Consider the following 16,504-nt stretch of genomic DNA (forward strand, 5'->3'; position numbering starts at 1 on the left):
ACCTTGATGGCAGAAAGTGAGGAGGAATTAAAGAACCTTTTATTGAGGGTAAAAGAGGAGAGCGCAAAATATGGTCTGAAGCTCAACATCAAAAAAACAAAGATCGTGGCCACTGGTCCCATCACCTCCTGGCAAATAGAAGGAGAAGAAATGGAGGCAGTGAGAGATTTTACTTTCTTGGGCTCCATGATCACGGCAGATGGTGACAGCAGCCACGAAATTAAGAGACGCCTGCTTCTTGGGAGGAAAGCAATGACCAACCTAGACAGCATCTTAAAAAGTAGAGACATCACCTTGCCAACAAAGGTCCGTATAGTAAAAGCTATGGTTTTCCCAGTAGTGATGTATGGAAGTGAGAGCTGGACCATAAAGAAGGCTGATCGTCGAAGAATTGATGCTTTTGAATTCTGGTGCTGGAGGAGACTCTTGAGAGTCCCATGGACTGCAAGAAGATCAAACGTATCCATTCTGAAGGAAATCAGCCCTGAGTGCTCACTGGAAGGACAGATCCTGAAGCTGAGGCTCCAATACTTTGGCCACCTCATGAGAAGAGAAGACTCCCTGGAAAAGACCCTGATGTTGGGAAAGATGGAGGGCACAAGAAGAAGGGGACGACAGAGGACGAGATGGTTGGATAGTGTCTTCGAAGCTACAAACATGAGTCTGACCAAACTGCGGGAGGCAGTGGAAGACAGAAGTGCCTGGCGTGCTCTGGTCCATGGGGTCACGAAGAGTCGGACACGACTAAACGACTAAACAACAACAACAACAACAACAACCATCCTTTGTCTCCAGGTACGTTCAAATGACTTGACGCCGCAAAGAGTTATAGCATCTTGGGCTGTAATTCTAGACTCACCTGGGAATAAGCCCCATTGAACTGTGTAGACGCATATTGGGTTGCTCTGTCTCATATAATTAAATCTCATTATTTTTCATGTTAACGGCAAGCAACAATAATATGGAAAACTTCGTGACACGACTAAAGTATTCAGAATGTAAAACAGATCTTATTAAAGAGATTATATGCTCATTTGAGCCCATAGGGCTCAGGGGCGGGGGAGGGGGAGAGAGAGAGATAAACGTTGCTCAAATTTGCTGCACCAAAAGGAAATACAATTAATACAGTAACTGATCTTGACTTGAATTTACATGTGCCCTTGTGCATGTCAAACATCTCATGCAAAATCCCCCCCATTCAATTTCTGTACAAGTTTCACTTACACATCTTAGGACCCAAAGCCTTATATATTTTACAAACCCCTATAAAAGTCAAATATAGATGAAAGTTGGCATCCCAACACCATGGCATAATCAAATGTTAAGTGCAATATCTAGGAACAGAGTGGCATAAAATCTACAAAATCCGTGATTAAATGCAATAATGTGCAATTATTTTAGAGTTTGGAAGATTTAACCCCCCCCCTTTTATATATAAAAAAGGGATATAAAAATGTCCTAATTTTCCAAAGCAGCAAACAACTTGCCGATCTTTAAAACTGCTGTATCAGGTGAAAATCTTTCAGGGAGGGGGGATAACATTTGCAATGCTAGCACAACACCCCAAAACATGATGCTATATAAGTGACTTTACAGTTGAGGTGCAAGCAGATATGACTGCACAAGTGTTTTATGATCAGAGCGATAACATATTTACAAGCAAAATAGGAGAGACACTATCATATTTAACAAGAAGATTCTTAAGATTTAACTGCTCTGATTTCTGTTTAGGCGACTCTCCACGCACCATGATTAAATTCCAGCATGGTACTCTATTTTACGAAGTACACGCTGTACCAGCTTAAAAGTCCTACCCTTTATAGATGCAATGTATAAAGTTACATTTAGGATTGCACCATGGTGAGGTTTTCATTTGTTAAAAAGGTACTTTACCAGCAATCAGTAATAAAATCAAAGTGTTGTGCCATCAAAACACATCTATTTAGATTTAGATTATGTAGCAGAAACACGATGACAAACGTTACATCTTTAGAGTATAATCCTGCCAGTTTTTTTACTATTATTATTATTAAACAATCATAGGAAATGAAATGATTGATGACTGATTGCTATTATCAGAATACATCTTATTAACTAAGATGCACCTAGCTTACCCTGGGTAAAGGTAAAGGGACTCCTGACCGTTAGGTCCAGTCGCGGACGACTCTGGGGTTGCGGCGCTCATCTCACTTTACTGGCCGAGGGAGCCGGCGTACAGCTTCCGGGTCATGTGGCCAGCATGACTAAGCTGCTTCTGGTGAACCAGAGCAGCGCACAGAAACGCTGTTTACCTTCCCGCCGGAGCGGTACCTATTTATCTACTTGCACTGGCGTGCTTTCGAACTGCTAGGTTGGCAGGAGCTGGGACCAAACAACGGGAGCTCACCCCGTCGCGGGGATTCGAACCGCCGACCTTCTGATCAGCAAGCCCTAGGCTCTGTGGTTTAACCCACAGCACCACCTGCGTCCCTAAAAACTAGTTGAGGGGGCACCTGGATTTTAAAATACGGTTTCACTCCTGTGCTTAAGCTGCACCGACTGAGGGGCTATGGGATATGGCAGAAGTCCCTCACGCCAGTGCCCTCTCTGCCAATGAAATCATAAGATACAATGCTACCACTACATGAGATACACAAGCACAAACTTATGGCAGCTAAACTGGCACAGCTCCACCAGCATGACAGCCATGCCAGATTGGAGACATCTTTATGATTATGATTATTAAAATTTGCAAACTGCCTTAGATCTGCAGGTCTCAGGGTAGTTCACAAGATAGAATCGCAATGCAGTGGTACCTCAGGTTACAGACGCTTCAGGTTACAGACTCCGCTAACCCAGAAATAGTACCTCAGGTTAAGAACTTTGCTTCAGGATGAGAATAGAAATCATGTTCCGGTGGCACGGTGGCAGTGGGAGGCCCCTATAGCTAGGAGAGCCAGTGTGGTGTAGTGGTTAAGAGCGGTGGACTCATAATCTGGTGAACCGGGTTCAATGCCCCACTCCTCCACATGCAGCTGCTGGGTGACCTTGGGCTAGTCACACTTCTCTGAAGTCTCTCAGCCCCACTCACCTCACAGAGTGTTTGTTGTGGGGGAGAAAGGGAAAGGAGAATGTTAGCCACTTTGAGACTCCTTAGGGTAGTGATAAAGCAGGATATCAAATCCAAACTCTTCTTCTTCTCTTCTAAAGTGGTACCTCAGGTTAAGAACAGTTTCAGGTTAAGAACAGTCCTCCAGAACAAATTAAGTTCTTAACCCGAAGTACCACTGTATAAAAACACAAAAGACATTATGAAAATAATAAAAAAAGAAGAACCTAATATCCCCTTCTCCCCATCACATTTTAAAAGGGCATTGGATGTCAATCAGCCAAAGGCCTGGTGAAAGAGGAACGTTTCTGCCTGGTGCCTAACAGTGTATAATGAAATTGCCAGGCGGACTTCCCTGGGGAGAGCATTTCACAGACGGGGAGCCACTGCAGAAAAGGCCCGTTATTGTGTTGCCACCCTCCAGACCTCACGTGAAGAAGGGTCTCAGAAGATGATGTCAGAGTTCGGATAGGTTCAGTCAGATGGGCGGCATACAAATGTTGTTGTTGTAGGAAGACACAAGATCTACCCACTTTGGAAGAATGGCAGATGAAGGTGATGGACTATATGGGATTGGCAGAAATGACTGGCAGAATCCGGGACCAGGGAGAAGAGGCGGTGGAAGAAGATTGGAAGAAATTTAAAGACTATCTACAGAAATATTGTAAAATTAATGAAAGTTAGAATGATGTTGGATAGAAATTAAGTGGTTTCCTGCTGTAATGCTTCAAGAATATGGAAAAAGGGTATAAATAGGTTAAAACATAATTAAAATGATGTTGGATTGGAAATAAGTGGTATTTGTAACAAAGTTAATAAGAATATGCAAAAATGAATTGATAACGGATGAAAATACTGAGTTATAAAATGTTAAATTATATATATAAGATAAAAGAATGAGGGTAAGGATTTGCTGATTTGATTATTTAAATGGGAATACAAGAAGGGGAGGTGTGAGGAAGTCAAAGAAACAAGCAAATGAGTTTTAAGTTATGAAAAAGAATTGTTTTTAATTTTTTGTATTTTTTCTGTGTGTTTATTCTTATTTTTTTTAATGTGTCTTTGTATATCTGTTTTTGTAAAATCTTAATAAATATTTCTTTAAAAAAAATACAAATGTTGTTGTTGTTGTTGTTACTACTGCTACTGATACTACTATTATTACCATTATTATATGGGGAGAGAACCCTTCAAATACCGTATTGGCCTGAATATAAGCCACACCCGTAAATAAGCCCTCACCTTTAAAATTCAAGTGGGTGAGGGAGAAAAAAAGTCAATACCCGGATATAAGCCGCTCCTTATATCAGGCACTCACACCCGTAAATGGCAAATGTAGAAGAAAATCCTACGGGTCCTATAGAGGACCCGCAATTGAAAGCGATGAAGGACATTAGAATTAACTGCACAACAGCATCAAGCTCGCAAATCGGCAACAAAACATTATTTTGTTCCGTTTTACCGTATGTATGTTTCAGCAGCGATGTCGTAAAAGCCAATTTTGGTAAGGTCGCGAATTTAAGCTGCACTTTTTCACTTTTCACGGTTGGAATTTGGGGGTAAAAAGTGCGGCTTATATTCAAGGCCAACACGGTATTGAAAATGGCCTGGGTTCATGTATGCTACAACAGCAGCAAGAGTTCTTTTAGCAAAGTATTGGAAGACACAAGAACTACCCACGCTGGAAGAGTGGCAGACGAAGGTGATTGACTATATGGGACTGGCTGAGATGACTGGCAGAATCCGTGACCAAGGGAAAGAGACGGTGGAAGAAGACTGGAAGAAATTTAAAGTTTACCTTAAGAACTGTTGTAAAATTAATGAGTGCTAAAATGTCATGGGTAGTGTAAAACAGAATTGCAGCGACAAATGATTGGGTAAGAGAAAAAGGACCAATGAAATTGAATTATAAGTAATTGAAATTAGGGGTTGCTGAAAAAGTTTAAAACAGGGATGCAGAAAAGGGAGGTATGGGGAAGTCGTTGAAATAAGGTCTAAGAAAAAAAGGTTAAGAAATTATACGTGTTTATATGTTTGTCTGTTAATGTGTTATGTTGTGAATTGTTAGTTTTTGTGTGTTAATATATGTTGTAAAACCAATAAAAATTTATTAAAAAAAAAAAAAGAAAATGGCCTGGGTTCATTTAACCCAGTGCAAGTGGAAGCCAGCCCAAGGGCTCCCACTAGGACAACATAGCTCCCCCCCATCTCCTCCTCCCGCAACCACCCCCCCATGCACGCCAGAGGATTGAGAGAATCCTCTCATGGGCAGCCCGCGATGGGAAGAGAGCGAACGGACTGTTTTCTCTGGCCAGCTGAAACGCTCCTGCAGATGGAATGGTCCAAAGAGTGCGATACTGAATTCCTCCCCATAAATGCTGTTAACGGCCCTACCTTGACCGAGATGAGACGGCTTTTGAGAAGTCACGTGACCGCTTCTATCCAGCAGGTACTGGGTGCTGAAATCGTCAGAAGCGGTCTTGGTTGTAATCAGGACCTAGAAGCAGAAGGTGCTGGCGTCAAACGGAAGCTTCCAAAATCATTTGGTAGAGGCTGCTCTCCTGCTCGCCAACCCCTGCTGCCATCTTCCCACATATTAATCGCCTGGAGCTTCCCCTTGGCTACCCCATACAACAACTCAGCTCACTTGGCCCCTGCCAATCCCAAAGCGATTTCTCTCTTCCATATTGCAGCCCCACTGTGCACTTGTTTTCGCCTTCACGCCAATACCCATGTGCTCCCCCTCTTTCTGTGCAACCCTCCTTGCACCCAAACCACCCTTATGGTAGCTTCCTGTATCCTCCACCTCCTTCTCTCCCCACACATTGCAGCTGCTAAGCACCCTTCTCACCTTCTGCGTAGCTGTGAGGTCGCCCCCCACCTCCTCTTCCGCAGACCCTTTTATCTTTGAACCCAATCCCATGCCTCCTATTCCCTCTCCCCCCTGCCCCATTTTCACCTTCACTCCTTTTTCCTCTACCCTCCTCCTCAGTTTTCCTCAATTCTCCCATGCACATTGATCACCCCCTATTTCCGTGTCTTATCTAGGGCTGGGAGAGATCTGGTTTTCAACCTCACAATATGTTGCCAACCAAAAGACGCAATATACCGATATATCACCATGTCTGCAATAAGGACGGAACATTGGCTGGGCTTGCGGTTTTTCCTGCATCGTGATTTTTGCCAGCGCCTCCTCTTGTGATTTGCTGCCTCTTGCATGAGGCAGGAGGGGAGAACTGAGCCGTTAGAGTTAATGGGGGCTGCAGGAATCGAGAGAAGCCTTTTCTCACACTGTGTGTGTGTGTTATGCAAAAATCACGATTCACGATATATTGCCAAGTCAAAAATTACAAAACTGGCATCACAATATGGACTTCAAACCAGTTTTGGACAAAACACTGATATATCACCCCAGTCCGAGTCATATTCTCTCTGCTTTTGTGCAGCACTCTTTTACGTGCACACATTATCCTCTTTGCCCCTTTTCCGTCCTCCTCCGTTCTCCTCACTCTCCCTTCCACACAAAACACCATACCCATTTTCTTGCCGCCGCCTCCTCTCCTCCTTTAGCATCCTTGTGCACACACCATGTACTAATCCGTGCTACTTTGTCAATAATAATAATAATAATAATAATAATAAATTACTTATACCCTGCCCATCTGGCTGGGCCTCCCCAGCCACTCTGGGCAGCTCCCAAAAGAATATTAAAAACATGATAAAACATCAAACATTAAAAACTTCCCTAAACAGGGCTGCTTTCAGATGTCTTCTCAAAGCCAGATAGTTGTTTACTTCCTTGAAATCTGGTGGGAGGGCATTCCACAGGGTGGGTGCCACTACCGAGAAGGCCCTCTGCCTGGTTCCCCATAACCTCACTTCTCGCAGTGGAGGGAACCGCCAGAAGGCCCTCGGAGCTGGACCTGAGTGTCTGGGATGAACGATGGGGGTGGAGACGCTCCTTCAGGTACACTGGGCTGAGGTCGTTTAAGACAAACAGAATCTTAAGAGCAAGTCTGTCGGCTTGTTTTGTGCGAGGAGGTTAAGTTCCGTTGACGGATGTTGTACATTTATGGGTGTGTCCTTGTTAGCATCTTCTAAATTACTACATTGAATCCAGAAGTTTAGGTTTGAAGGCAACACATGGTACCCGGAGTGAAATGTAGAAATGTGATAAGGTACTATGGATTATTTGAACCTAAAAGAACCTTACCTGAAACACTTGCACTCAGGCCAATCCAGAATAATTTACAGACAAATAAGCACCTGAAACTATGTTAGGCTTTTACCTCAGACATGCTACAAATTGAACCCAAAGCTTCACCACGGAAACCGTATGTTGCCAAGTTTTCAAGGTCCTCAGATGAGCTTATTTTTGAAGTGTAGTGTTTCACTGCCGCAACAGGAACATCCACTGCCTTGATCCCATCACCGTTATCTCGAATTTCAATCTTATCAAAACCATAGTTTTCCTAGTTAAAAGAACACACACAAACACGTCAGGTGTGTAACCGGACACTGTTTAACTCTTCTCAATACATATCATATCCATAATTGTCAAAGAGCTCCAAAAATATGTGTACTTTTATAGGCTACAGGGCCTGTAAGCATGCACACAATTTATGGTGTACCACAAATTCTACGGACATTAATTCTGATGAAATTTTAGCCCGTTTCCACAAGAATTTTTTTTTTAAAAAAACAACAACAACATCCTTCTACTGGAACCAAAATAACAGTTTTCCAAACCCAAATACAACTGCAGAGGGACAATTGGGGGGGGGGGTCACAATTAACCCTTTCCTCCCCAGATATGACCCATCCCCCCCCCCCGAAATCACCACTCTCCTGCCACAATTAGGCTTGGGGAGAGTCCTATACAGTTGTACCTTGGAAGTTGAACGGAATCCGTTCTCGAAGTCGTTGGACTTCCAAAATGCTTGCAAACCAAGGCGTGGCTTCCGATTGGCTGCAGGAAGCTCCTGCAGCCAATCGGAAGCCGCAGAGGACGTTCGGGTTCCAAAGAACATTCGCAAACCGGAGAACTCACTTCCGGGTTTGCGGCGTTCGGGAGCCAAAATGTTTGAGTCGCAAGGCATTCATCAACCAAGGTAAGACTGAATTGGTTCCAGTAGAAGGTCCCCCCCCCCCAGTCTAACTGTTGCAGTGTGTGTGTGTGTGTGTGGTCAGAGTGCAGTTGCCTCCTCACGCATACTCTTCAGGAATATCAACCACTCCCTCTAATTAAACTTGGGAAGGGGGGAAACAAAAACAGTTTTTCCAAGCCTTATGGCTTAGGTGAGTGCGCATATTGTAGTGCGTTTGTGTGTACAAGGCTGCAACATGTAGGCAGTAGCCACAACGTATTTTTCAGTTTGCAAAAAGGCCCATGGGCCCAATAAGGTTGACGACCTATATTATAAATCATACACAAACCATTAGTGCTTCTTAGAATGCTTTGCATCCCACTTCAGGTGTTTGGTTTTTTTCCCTTGTTTTTTTTTGCAGAAGTGCGATCTATTAAATGTTTCAACAAAGCAAAAGACTGCAAGGTAAGTTCAGAAAATTATCAGCCGGCACTGTATCTGGAAAGACTTCTGCGTTCTCAAACAATCCCCTTTGGTTTCGATTGCTAGTCCTGAAGGCAAGTTAAACCAGATTATCCACATTGTCAAAAGGAGCAGCAACATACAAGAGAAATCTTGGAAAACCTGCTCTTTGTAGAGGTTCACGTGTATATACCTTGGGTCCAAAATCTGTAATTCCTCAGGGCTGTTTTCCACATTATATTTGTTGACACTGGTATTCCCTTGCTAATCAATCCCACATGAAAGCCTACTGCCTACTTATGAAACATAGAGAGATATGCAGAGAATCTGGTGGCACACGGTTACCGCACTGTGCCTTGTAGATTTGCGCCTGGACTCTATGCTACCCTTTTCCGGGTACATGGGTCCCATGGCTTTCATCCTGATCCTAAACCCTGTTCGGTTCAAGGGCCATAATTTCAACACACAGCTATCCAACATCTTCTTAAAGACCTTCAGCAATGAAGAGCCCATCACCCCATCCAGACAACTGGTTCATTTCCAAATTGCCATCAAGATGTTCCTCCCAGCTTGCAACTAAAATCCACCGTCCTGTAATGTAAGCCCATTGGATCTAGTCCAGACCTATGGCGCAGCAGACAGCAACTCGTTGCCTTGTTCTATATGACCCCCCCTTCCAGTATTTGAGGAGTGCAAACAACCTGAAAATAGTGTTTTGGAAGACAAAAGAAGCAATAAGAGATAAATCTATGCTTTATAGTTGAATATTCAACAAATCTACCGCCTCTGCATAGAGACTCCTCATATGTCCTTCAGAAAATAGAGCATTTGATCTTACTGGGTGCAGTATTTTAAGAGGAATTCTGTTGCTGCTGCTGCAAGGAATTTTTTTAAAAAATGAAAATAAAATATGTTTTAGGCAAAGCAGAGACCTCTATGTTTCAGAAAACATTTATTGTCAACCCCTTCCTAAAACCATTCACTCCCTCCGTTTTTAAATAGGTTACCAGAAGCTTTCTTCAAGTAAACAGCGTTCAAGTGAGCAAAGTCTGTAAAATGTAAATTGTAATCCTCAAACAAACAAATGATTAACCCCACAGAAGTCATAGAACCAGTCCAAAAACTTGTTTCAATGACTTGATATCATCTGGAACTTTGAATTAAAAAAATAAATTTGAAAATCATATTCTAGCACACTCAGTGGAACAATTACTATTTTTGGTATGTACTGAATGTTAGTAATTACTCCACATGAATAGTCATATGCAAAAATATGATTTCCTTTCAAAATGAAATCTTGAGTTCAATTGGGAGCTCTACAATTATATGCACACATTTTCAATCAAGAACTTACCAGCCAAAACCCAACATCTCTAGATCATAGACACAAACCAAGGGATCTGCATTTCAGCAAAGTTCAATTTCCTTGCGCTTGGCAGGTTTAAGAAACTTCAGAATGATTTATATGGTGCCTGCGTGAATTCAAGCTATACATCCATATAACCCGCCAAAGATTATCAGATGTTGACAGAAATGTGTTTGTGAAATTTTAAAGCACAACTATATAAAAGAATGCACTATTCAAACCTTCATGCAACAACAAATGAGTATTATTGTATTCCCATCCACGTTCCAGTTTTAGCTTAATATGACTTACCAATTTAACATCAACATTTGTTGCATTAGCATCCAAAGAATTCTCTAATAGTTCTTTAACCACACTGACAACAGACGTTATCACCTGCGAACTCGAAACCAGCCGGATAGTTTCTGCTGCCAATTGCTTCATTTCCAGGCTTTCAGGATCAAATCTGAACGGGGAAATATAAATAGCACAATTTTATGAACATAGCTTTTTTTTAAAAAAAATTGCTCATTTCCAATACAGAAGTGACTAGGGTAAAATATAAAATAAGATAGAAGCATAGAACGATGTTAAATTGCAGGTGTTGTTTTATTGAACTCAGTACCTGTTGCATATTGCATGTATAATCAGAGCCTACTTCAGTAAATATCAATTTGTTAGTGGAAAAAATGTAGGCCATCCCATTCAAATATAGACAGCTGTGTTCTTGTAACACTTGGTTTATCTTCAGGGACCAATTTCAGGTTTTGAGGGAAGTGGGCCGATGGGGAGGGAAAGGTTAAATGACCCAAAGACCCACTGCTGAATATTTTCAAGCTTGCGTTGCAAAAAAAAAAAAAGCCTGTGTATTTTAAGAGCACACTGTTCTTTTGTCGTTGATAGACTAGTTCAGACATAGCTTAACATTTTAAGAATGTGACTGTGACCCAGTCTGCATGATACGCTAGGCCCATTGGCTGGATGCAGCCCACGAAGACCGTTTTACTGGCACACGAGCCACCCCCGAACCAAGTCACCCACTTGGTAAGTCCCCCGTGCGCTGCACTAAACCAGCGCAGGGACTCGTTTCCGCGGTGCCGGAAATCGCGTCTGCGCATGCACAGATACCGGAAATCTCATATGTGCATGTCCAGATGCAGAAAATCGCGTCTGCGAGGGTGCAATTTTCAGCATCTAGGCATGTGCAGAAGCAATTTCCGGCGCCGTGGACATGTACAGACGCGATTTCCGGCATTGTGATGCACCAGTCTGGCCCACAGACGATCTCCATGAGAGTGATCTGCCCCATGGCCAGTAAACGTTGCCAACCCCTGTGCTAAGCCAAACCATGGGTTAACATGAGCGTGAGACCCCAGAGACAACTGTGTTCAGTTGTAACTGGAGACACTGAGATTATGTACGGGTGTTTTTTAATGTGTAGATATATTTTAATGTATAGATATATTTTCAAGGGGACGCGGGTGGCACTGTGGGTAAAGCCACAGAGCCTAGGACTTGCTGATCGTATGGTCGGCGGTTCGAATCCCCGTGGCGGGGTGAGCTCCCGTCGTTCGGTCCCAGCTCCTACCCACCTAGCAGTTCAAAAGCACCCCTAAGTGCAAGTAGATAAATAGGTACCGCTTTACAGCGGGAAGGTAAACGGCGTTTCCGTGTGCTGCGCTGGTACTGGCTCGCCAGAGCAGCTTCGTCACGCTGGCCACATGACCCGGAAGTGTCTCCGGACAGCGCTGGCTCCTGGCCTCTTAAGTGAGATGAGCGCACAACCCTAGAGTCGGGCAGGGGTACCTTTACCTATATTTTCAAGAGCAGAATCACAATATAAATTTATTATTTATAGACCGTGATCTACAAAACACTGATTTCGGTATATTCAACCCCCCACAAAAAAATCCCACTGACGTCCGGCAGTCAATCCAAAGTAGTTAACAAAGCTCATCCGTTGAGGTGAGTGATTTAGACTGAACATGGAAGGAATATCCCTGAAGGAATATGCACTATATTCTCGTTTTGTATGAGTAGTGTGATCTTGGTTGGGTTGCTAAAAAAGAAACATGTTCCACTTTTTTTCACAGCGAGGCTATCAAGCCTTCCTGCTATACAGAAGTGGTCCAATGTTGGGCAAAGTTGGAGGGGGCTGTCTGCTGGGAGCCATTATTTGAACACTATGGAAGGACAGTATTAGAAGCAACACGCCTCTGAAGAACATCTCCTGGGAACCATCAGTGGGGAGAGCAAGGCACTGTTGCTCTCAGCTCCTGCTTGCATTGGAATCTGGTTGGCTACTGGACTCGATGAGCCTCTGGCCTGATCCAGTGGTGCTCTTACAATGTGTGGCCCTTGTGTCTGACCGGGTGATGAGTGCCCGGTGTCCTGTGGGGCAACCTTACAGCACACCCTTGTATAGGTATAGGTAAAGGGAACCCTGACCAATAGGTCCAGTCGTGACCGACTCTGGGGTTGCGGCGCTCATCTCGCTTTATTGTGTACAGCTTCCAGGTCATGTGGTCAGCATGACTAAGCTGCTTCTGGCGAACCAGAGCAGCACACGGAAACGCCGTTTGCCTTCCCGCCGGAGCGGTACCTATTGATCTACTTGCACTTGGATGTGCTTTCCAACTGCTAGGTTGGCAGGAGCAGGGACCGAGAAACGGGAGCTCACCCCGTCATGGGGATTCGAACCGCCAACCTTTTGATCGGCAAGTCCTAGGCTCTGTGGTTTAACCCACACACCCTTTGTATAGCAGGTCCCTAAACCTGGCTCTATGAAGAGGACAGCCCTCTGTGTGCTTGTTAAATGCAAAAACTGGACCAGCCAATGACTGAATGCAACCACACTGGTTCAAAGGTGTTGCCCACACTCCTGGTACTGGCCTGGAACAGTGTTGGTTAACCTTTGCCTCTCTCCCCAGAAGCTGCTTTCCTAGCTTTCTTTACCTGATTAGCTTAGCTGGCAGAACAGTGGTTTCTAACCAGTGAGCCGTGGCACCCTGGGGTGCCTTGAATGTTGGACAAGTGCGCCACAAGCAGCACCGGCCTCTGTCCCTCTGTCCCTCCCTCCTTCCTTCCCTTCCTCCTCTGCCCTCTCATGTCTCTGCCTCTAGATGCACGCACAGCAGTTTGTTGGCAAATTGTGCCTCTGCGGCTGGCCAGTGGGTGCCAGCGGCCAGGAGCTAAGGTGGCCTTGGAGTAAGCAGGTGAGGATTCCCAAGGAGAGGGGAGAGGAGACAGGGCTGAGGGAACCCTCCACAAGGGAGGGTGTCCCAAAAAAGGGGTGAAGAGATGACGGCCCGGCAGGCCTCGGGTGACATAACTGAGCTCCTGAGACTCAGAGCACGTTTTTCCACAGGGGAGCCACAGAAAGAATCACCGTTCGAAACTCCCCTTGTTCTAGGTGCATTTTGCGACAAGGAATTTTATTAGCACGAGCAGTTTCTGAGCTCTGGGTGCAGTACTGTGCCTAAGATTTCAGATTAAAACTGCACACTGGAAGGAAAAGAGGACCTTCTTCTGCCTCCCCACTTCCAGCCACTCTCTGAAGAATATACCATATTTTTCGCTCTATAAGGTGCACTTTTTCCCTCCTAAAAAGGGGAAATGTGTGTGCGTCTTATGGAGCGAATGCAGGCTGCACGGCTATCCCAGAAGCCAGAACAGCAAGAGGGATCGCTGCTTTCGCTGTGCAGGGATCCCTCTTGCTGTTCTGGCTTCTGTTATTCAGAATATTTTTTTTCTTGTTTTCCTCCTCCAAAAACTAGGTGCGTCTTATGGTCTGGTGCGTCTTATAGTGCGAAAAATACGGTAGAATAATAATAATAATAATAAATTTTATTTATATCCCGCCCTCCCCAGCCGAAGCTGGGCTCAGGGCGGCTAACAACAATAAAAATAATCCAACATTCTAAAAACATTCATTATAAAATTAATTAAAATCAAATTAAAATCAAGTTGATGGCAACCATTAAGCAAAATTCTGTGCAGGTTGCCAGAGGGAGTCAGGCTGCGCCCTGACCAAAGGCCTGGTGGAACAGCTCTGTCTTGCAGGCCCTGCAGAAAGATGTCAGGTCCTGCAGGGCCCTAGTCTCTTGTGACAGAGCGTTCCACCAGATTGGAGCCGCAGCCGAAAAAGCCCTGGCTCTAGTTGAGGCCAGCCTAACCTCTCTGTGGCCTGGGATCTTCAGGATGTTTTTATTTGCAGACCGTAAATTTCTCTGTGGGACATACGAGGAGAGGCGGTCCCGTAGGAACGAGGGTCCTAGGCCGTATAGGGCTTTAAAGGTTAAAACCAGCACCAGAGACCCTCTTAAGAATATTAGGGGGGCAGGCAGGGGAAACATGGTTTTGTTTTGTTTTTGCCGTCTCCAGATGAGGACTTAGACCATGTGAAAAATGAACCTAAGATTTTAGCTGCAGTTCATTCATTTTCAGCTTTGCATTCTTGTTATTAAAAAAAAGCCACGCCTAGACATTCCGTTGTTGCGCACATAACCTAGGTATAAGGTGCCATTTAGCTTCTAGCTTTCATATCTCAGTTTCTAACACTGGAAAGAATGTAGTTGGTCAAGGGAGCTGTGGGCTCAAAAAGGTTGGAAACCTCTACGGTAGAGAACGAGCCTCTTAATCTCGGGGCTGTTGGTTCCAGCCCCACATTGGGCAAAATATTCCTGCATTGCAGGGGGTTGAACTAGATGACCATTGCGGTCCCTGCCTACTCTACGATCTACAGATGATATTGCATAAGAACACAAGAAGAGCCCACTGGATCAGGCCAACAGCCCATCTAGTCCAGCATTCTGGTCTCACAGTGACCAACCAGGTGCCTATGGAAAGTCCCAAAACGGCACCTAAGCACAATTTAACACTCCTGTTAAAGAAATCCTGTTGACAGCAAGACCCACGCCATGCGATGAGCGCCCCTTTCTCCCTACTTGCACATGCTTTGCAACTGGGCTATTACTCTGGGAAGGAAAGAAGCCTTCAGATGTCTTCTAAAAGTCTAGTAGTTGTTTTTCTCTTTGACATCTGGTGGGAGGGCGTTCTGCAGGGAGGGTGCCACTACCGAGAAGACCCTCTGCCTGGTTCCCTGTAACTTGGCTTCTCGTAGCGAGGGAACCACCAGGAGGTCCTCGGCGCTGGACCTCAGTGTCCGAGCAGAATGATGGAGGTGGAGACGCTCCTTCAGGTATACTGGGCCGAGGCCGTTTAGGGCTTTAAAGGTCAGCATCCCACAGCGCTCTGGATGTTCACTACACAATAAATTTCCCCTTTTTTGCTCTCTTTTACCTAGAAGCACATTTTTAAAAAAATGTGGAAAGGGCATTCCACCTCCCGCCCTTCAACAGAGAAATTAAAAAGGTGAAGGTGGTCGTCGCGGCGCAGTGAGTCAGTGCGCCTGTCTGTTAACCAGAAGCTAAGGTGGGGGGGGGGGCTCAGGTAAACCCTGCCCTGCATAATTGACCACAAGACACGGTGCATGCATACCATTTGAATGGCAATGCCCATCAAATTGGAATGGGGTGGCCCCCTCAAATATTTTATGGGGGGGCATGGGCATATTCAGGATTATGTTGCGGGATGGGCGGAACCGAGTTATCTCCAATGGTTAAGTATTTTTATTTATTTATTATTAGTTAAGCATTTTTATTTACGGACTTGCCCCTCCTGGCTACATCCATGTTGGGGGGGGGGTGTGCTGAAGAGGACCTCGGCTCCTAGGAGTTGACTCCTACAACCAGAAAATTGATGGCTCAAGCGACAACTGTGGGCAGGATAGGTGCGTTGCAGGGTTGGTCTAGATGACCCTGGTGGATCCCTCCCAACTTTACAATTCTGTGATTCTATGTGCAATACTGTATTTGCATGCTGGTCAGTTTTTAGATGCCACTGGACTGGGGGTGTATGTGGCAAAAGTAACAGAACCTGAAGTTTCTTAGCCCCAGAAAGCTTCGAAACCCACCCTCCATATAATCTCTCCGCCAAGGCGCAACTTCTTCCTTCGCTTGCATCCGGTGCCACAATCCAGGCCTAGAGCAAAGCGCAGGAAGGTCCTCGGAGCAGGGGTGCCAACTGGAATAAAATATTGGGGGGGGGGAGTTAAGTCCCACCCCAGATAACCGATCGCATGACGCGGTGCATGCACGCGGACTGAATTGCAGTGCCTCTGATATTGCAATATTTTATATGGGGGGTGGGGGCTGTTGGGGCGAAGGGACCTCGATCCCCAGGAACTGTCTCCTATGCAGCGCCGCGAGGCCAGAGGAAGGCGAGGGAAAACAAACAAACAAAGAAGCAGCCCCCCCTGCACCCAAAAAAAGCAGCTCGTCAGGCCGGCCCTCCGCTACCTGTTCCGGGGCGGCCACGCAAGCCGGCCGAAGAAACTCCCCCTTCTCTCCGCCTCCGGGAACGAGGCGCGCTCCGAGCCGCTCCCCACACCGCTCGCGCACACGCGCGCGCACACCTCGGCCGGAGGAGCGGCGGGGGCGGGGCCGAGACGCGCCGGCCAAT

At 45.3% G+C, this 16,504-nt stretch overlaps 1 protein-coding gene across 1 annotated transcript in view; it reads right to left on the reverse strand.

Moving 5' to 3' along the window:
* Positions 1-16,463, reverse strand: part of PMS1 (PMS1 homolog 1, mismatch repair system component) — a 55,896-nt gene extending 39,433 nt beyond the window's left edge. Inside the window, exons 1-4 of the mRNA XM_083628553.1 lie at positions 16,342-16,463; positions 10,295-10,448; positions 7,378-7,560; positions 5,483-5,585 (exon numbers count right to left, since the gene is read on the reverse strand). Of these exons, the coding sequence (XP_083484679.1) occupies positions 5,483-5,585; positions 7,378-7,560; positions 10,295-10,426 (418 nt within the window). The 5' untranslated portion in view covers positions 10,427-10,448; positions 16,342-16,463. The remainder of the gene's footprint in view (positions 1-5,482; positions 5,586-7,377; positions 7,561-10,294; positions 10,449-16,341) is intronic.
* Between the last annotated feature and the right edge of the window lie 41 nt (positions 16,464-16,504).

This window comes from Podarcis filfolensis, assembly GCF_964270895.1.
Source record: "Podarcis filfolensis genome assembly, chromosome: 1".
NCBI lineage: Eukaryota > Metazoa > Chordata > Lepidosauria > Squamata > Lacertidae > Podarcis > Podarcis filfolensis.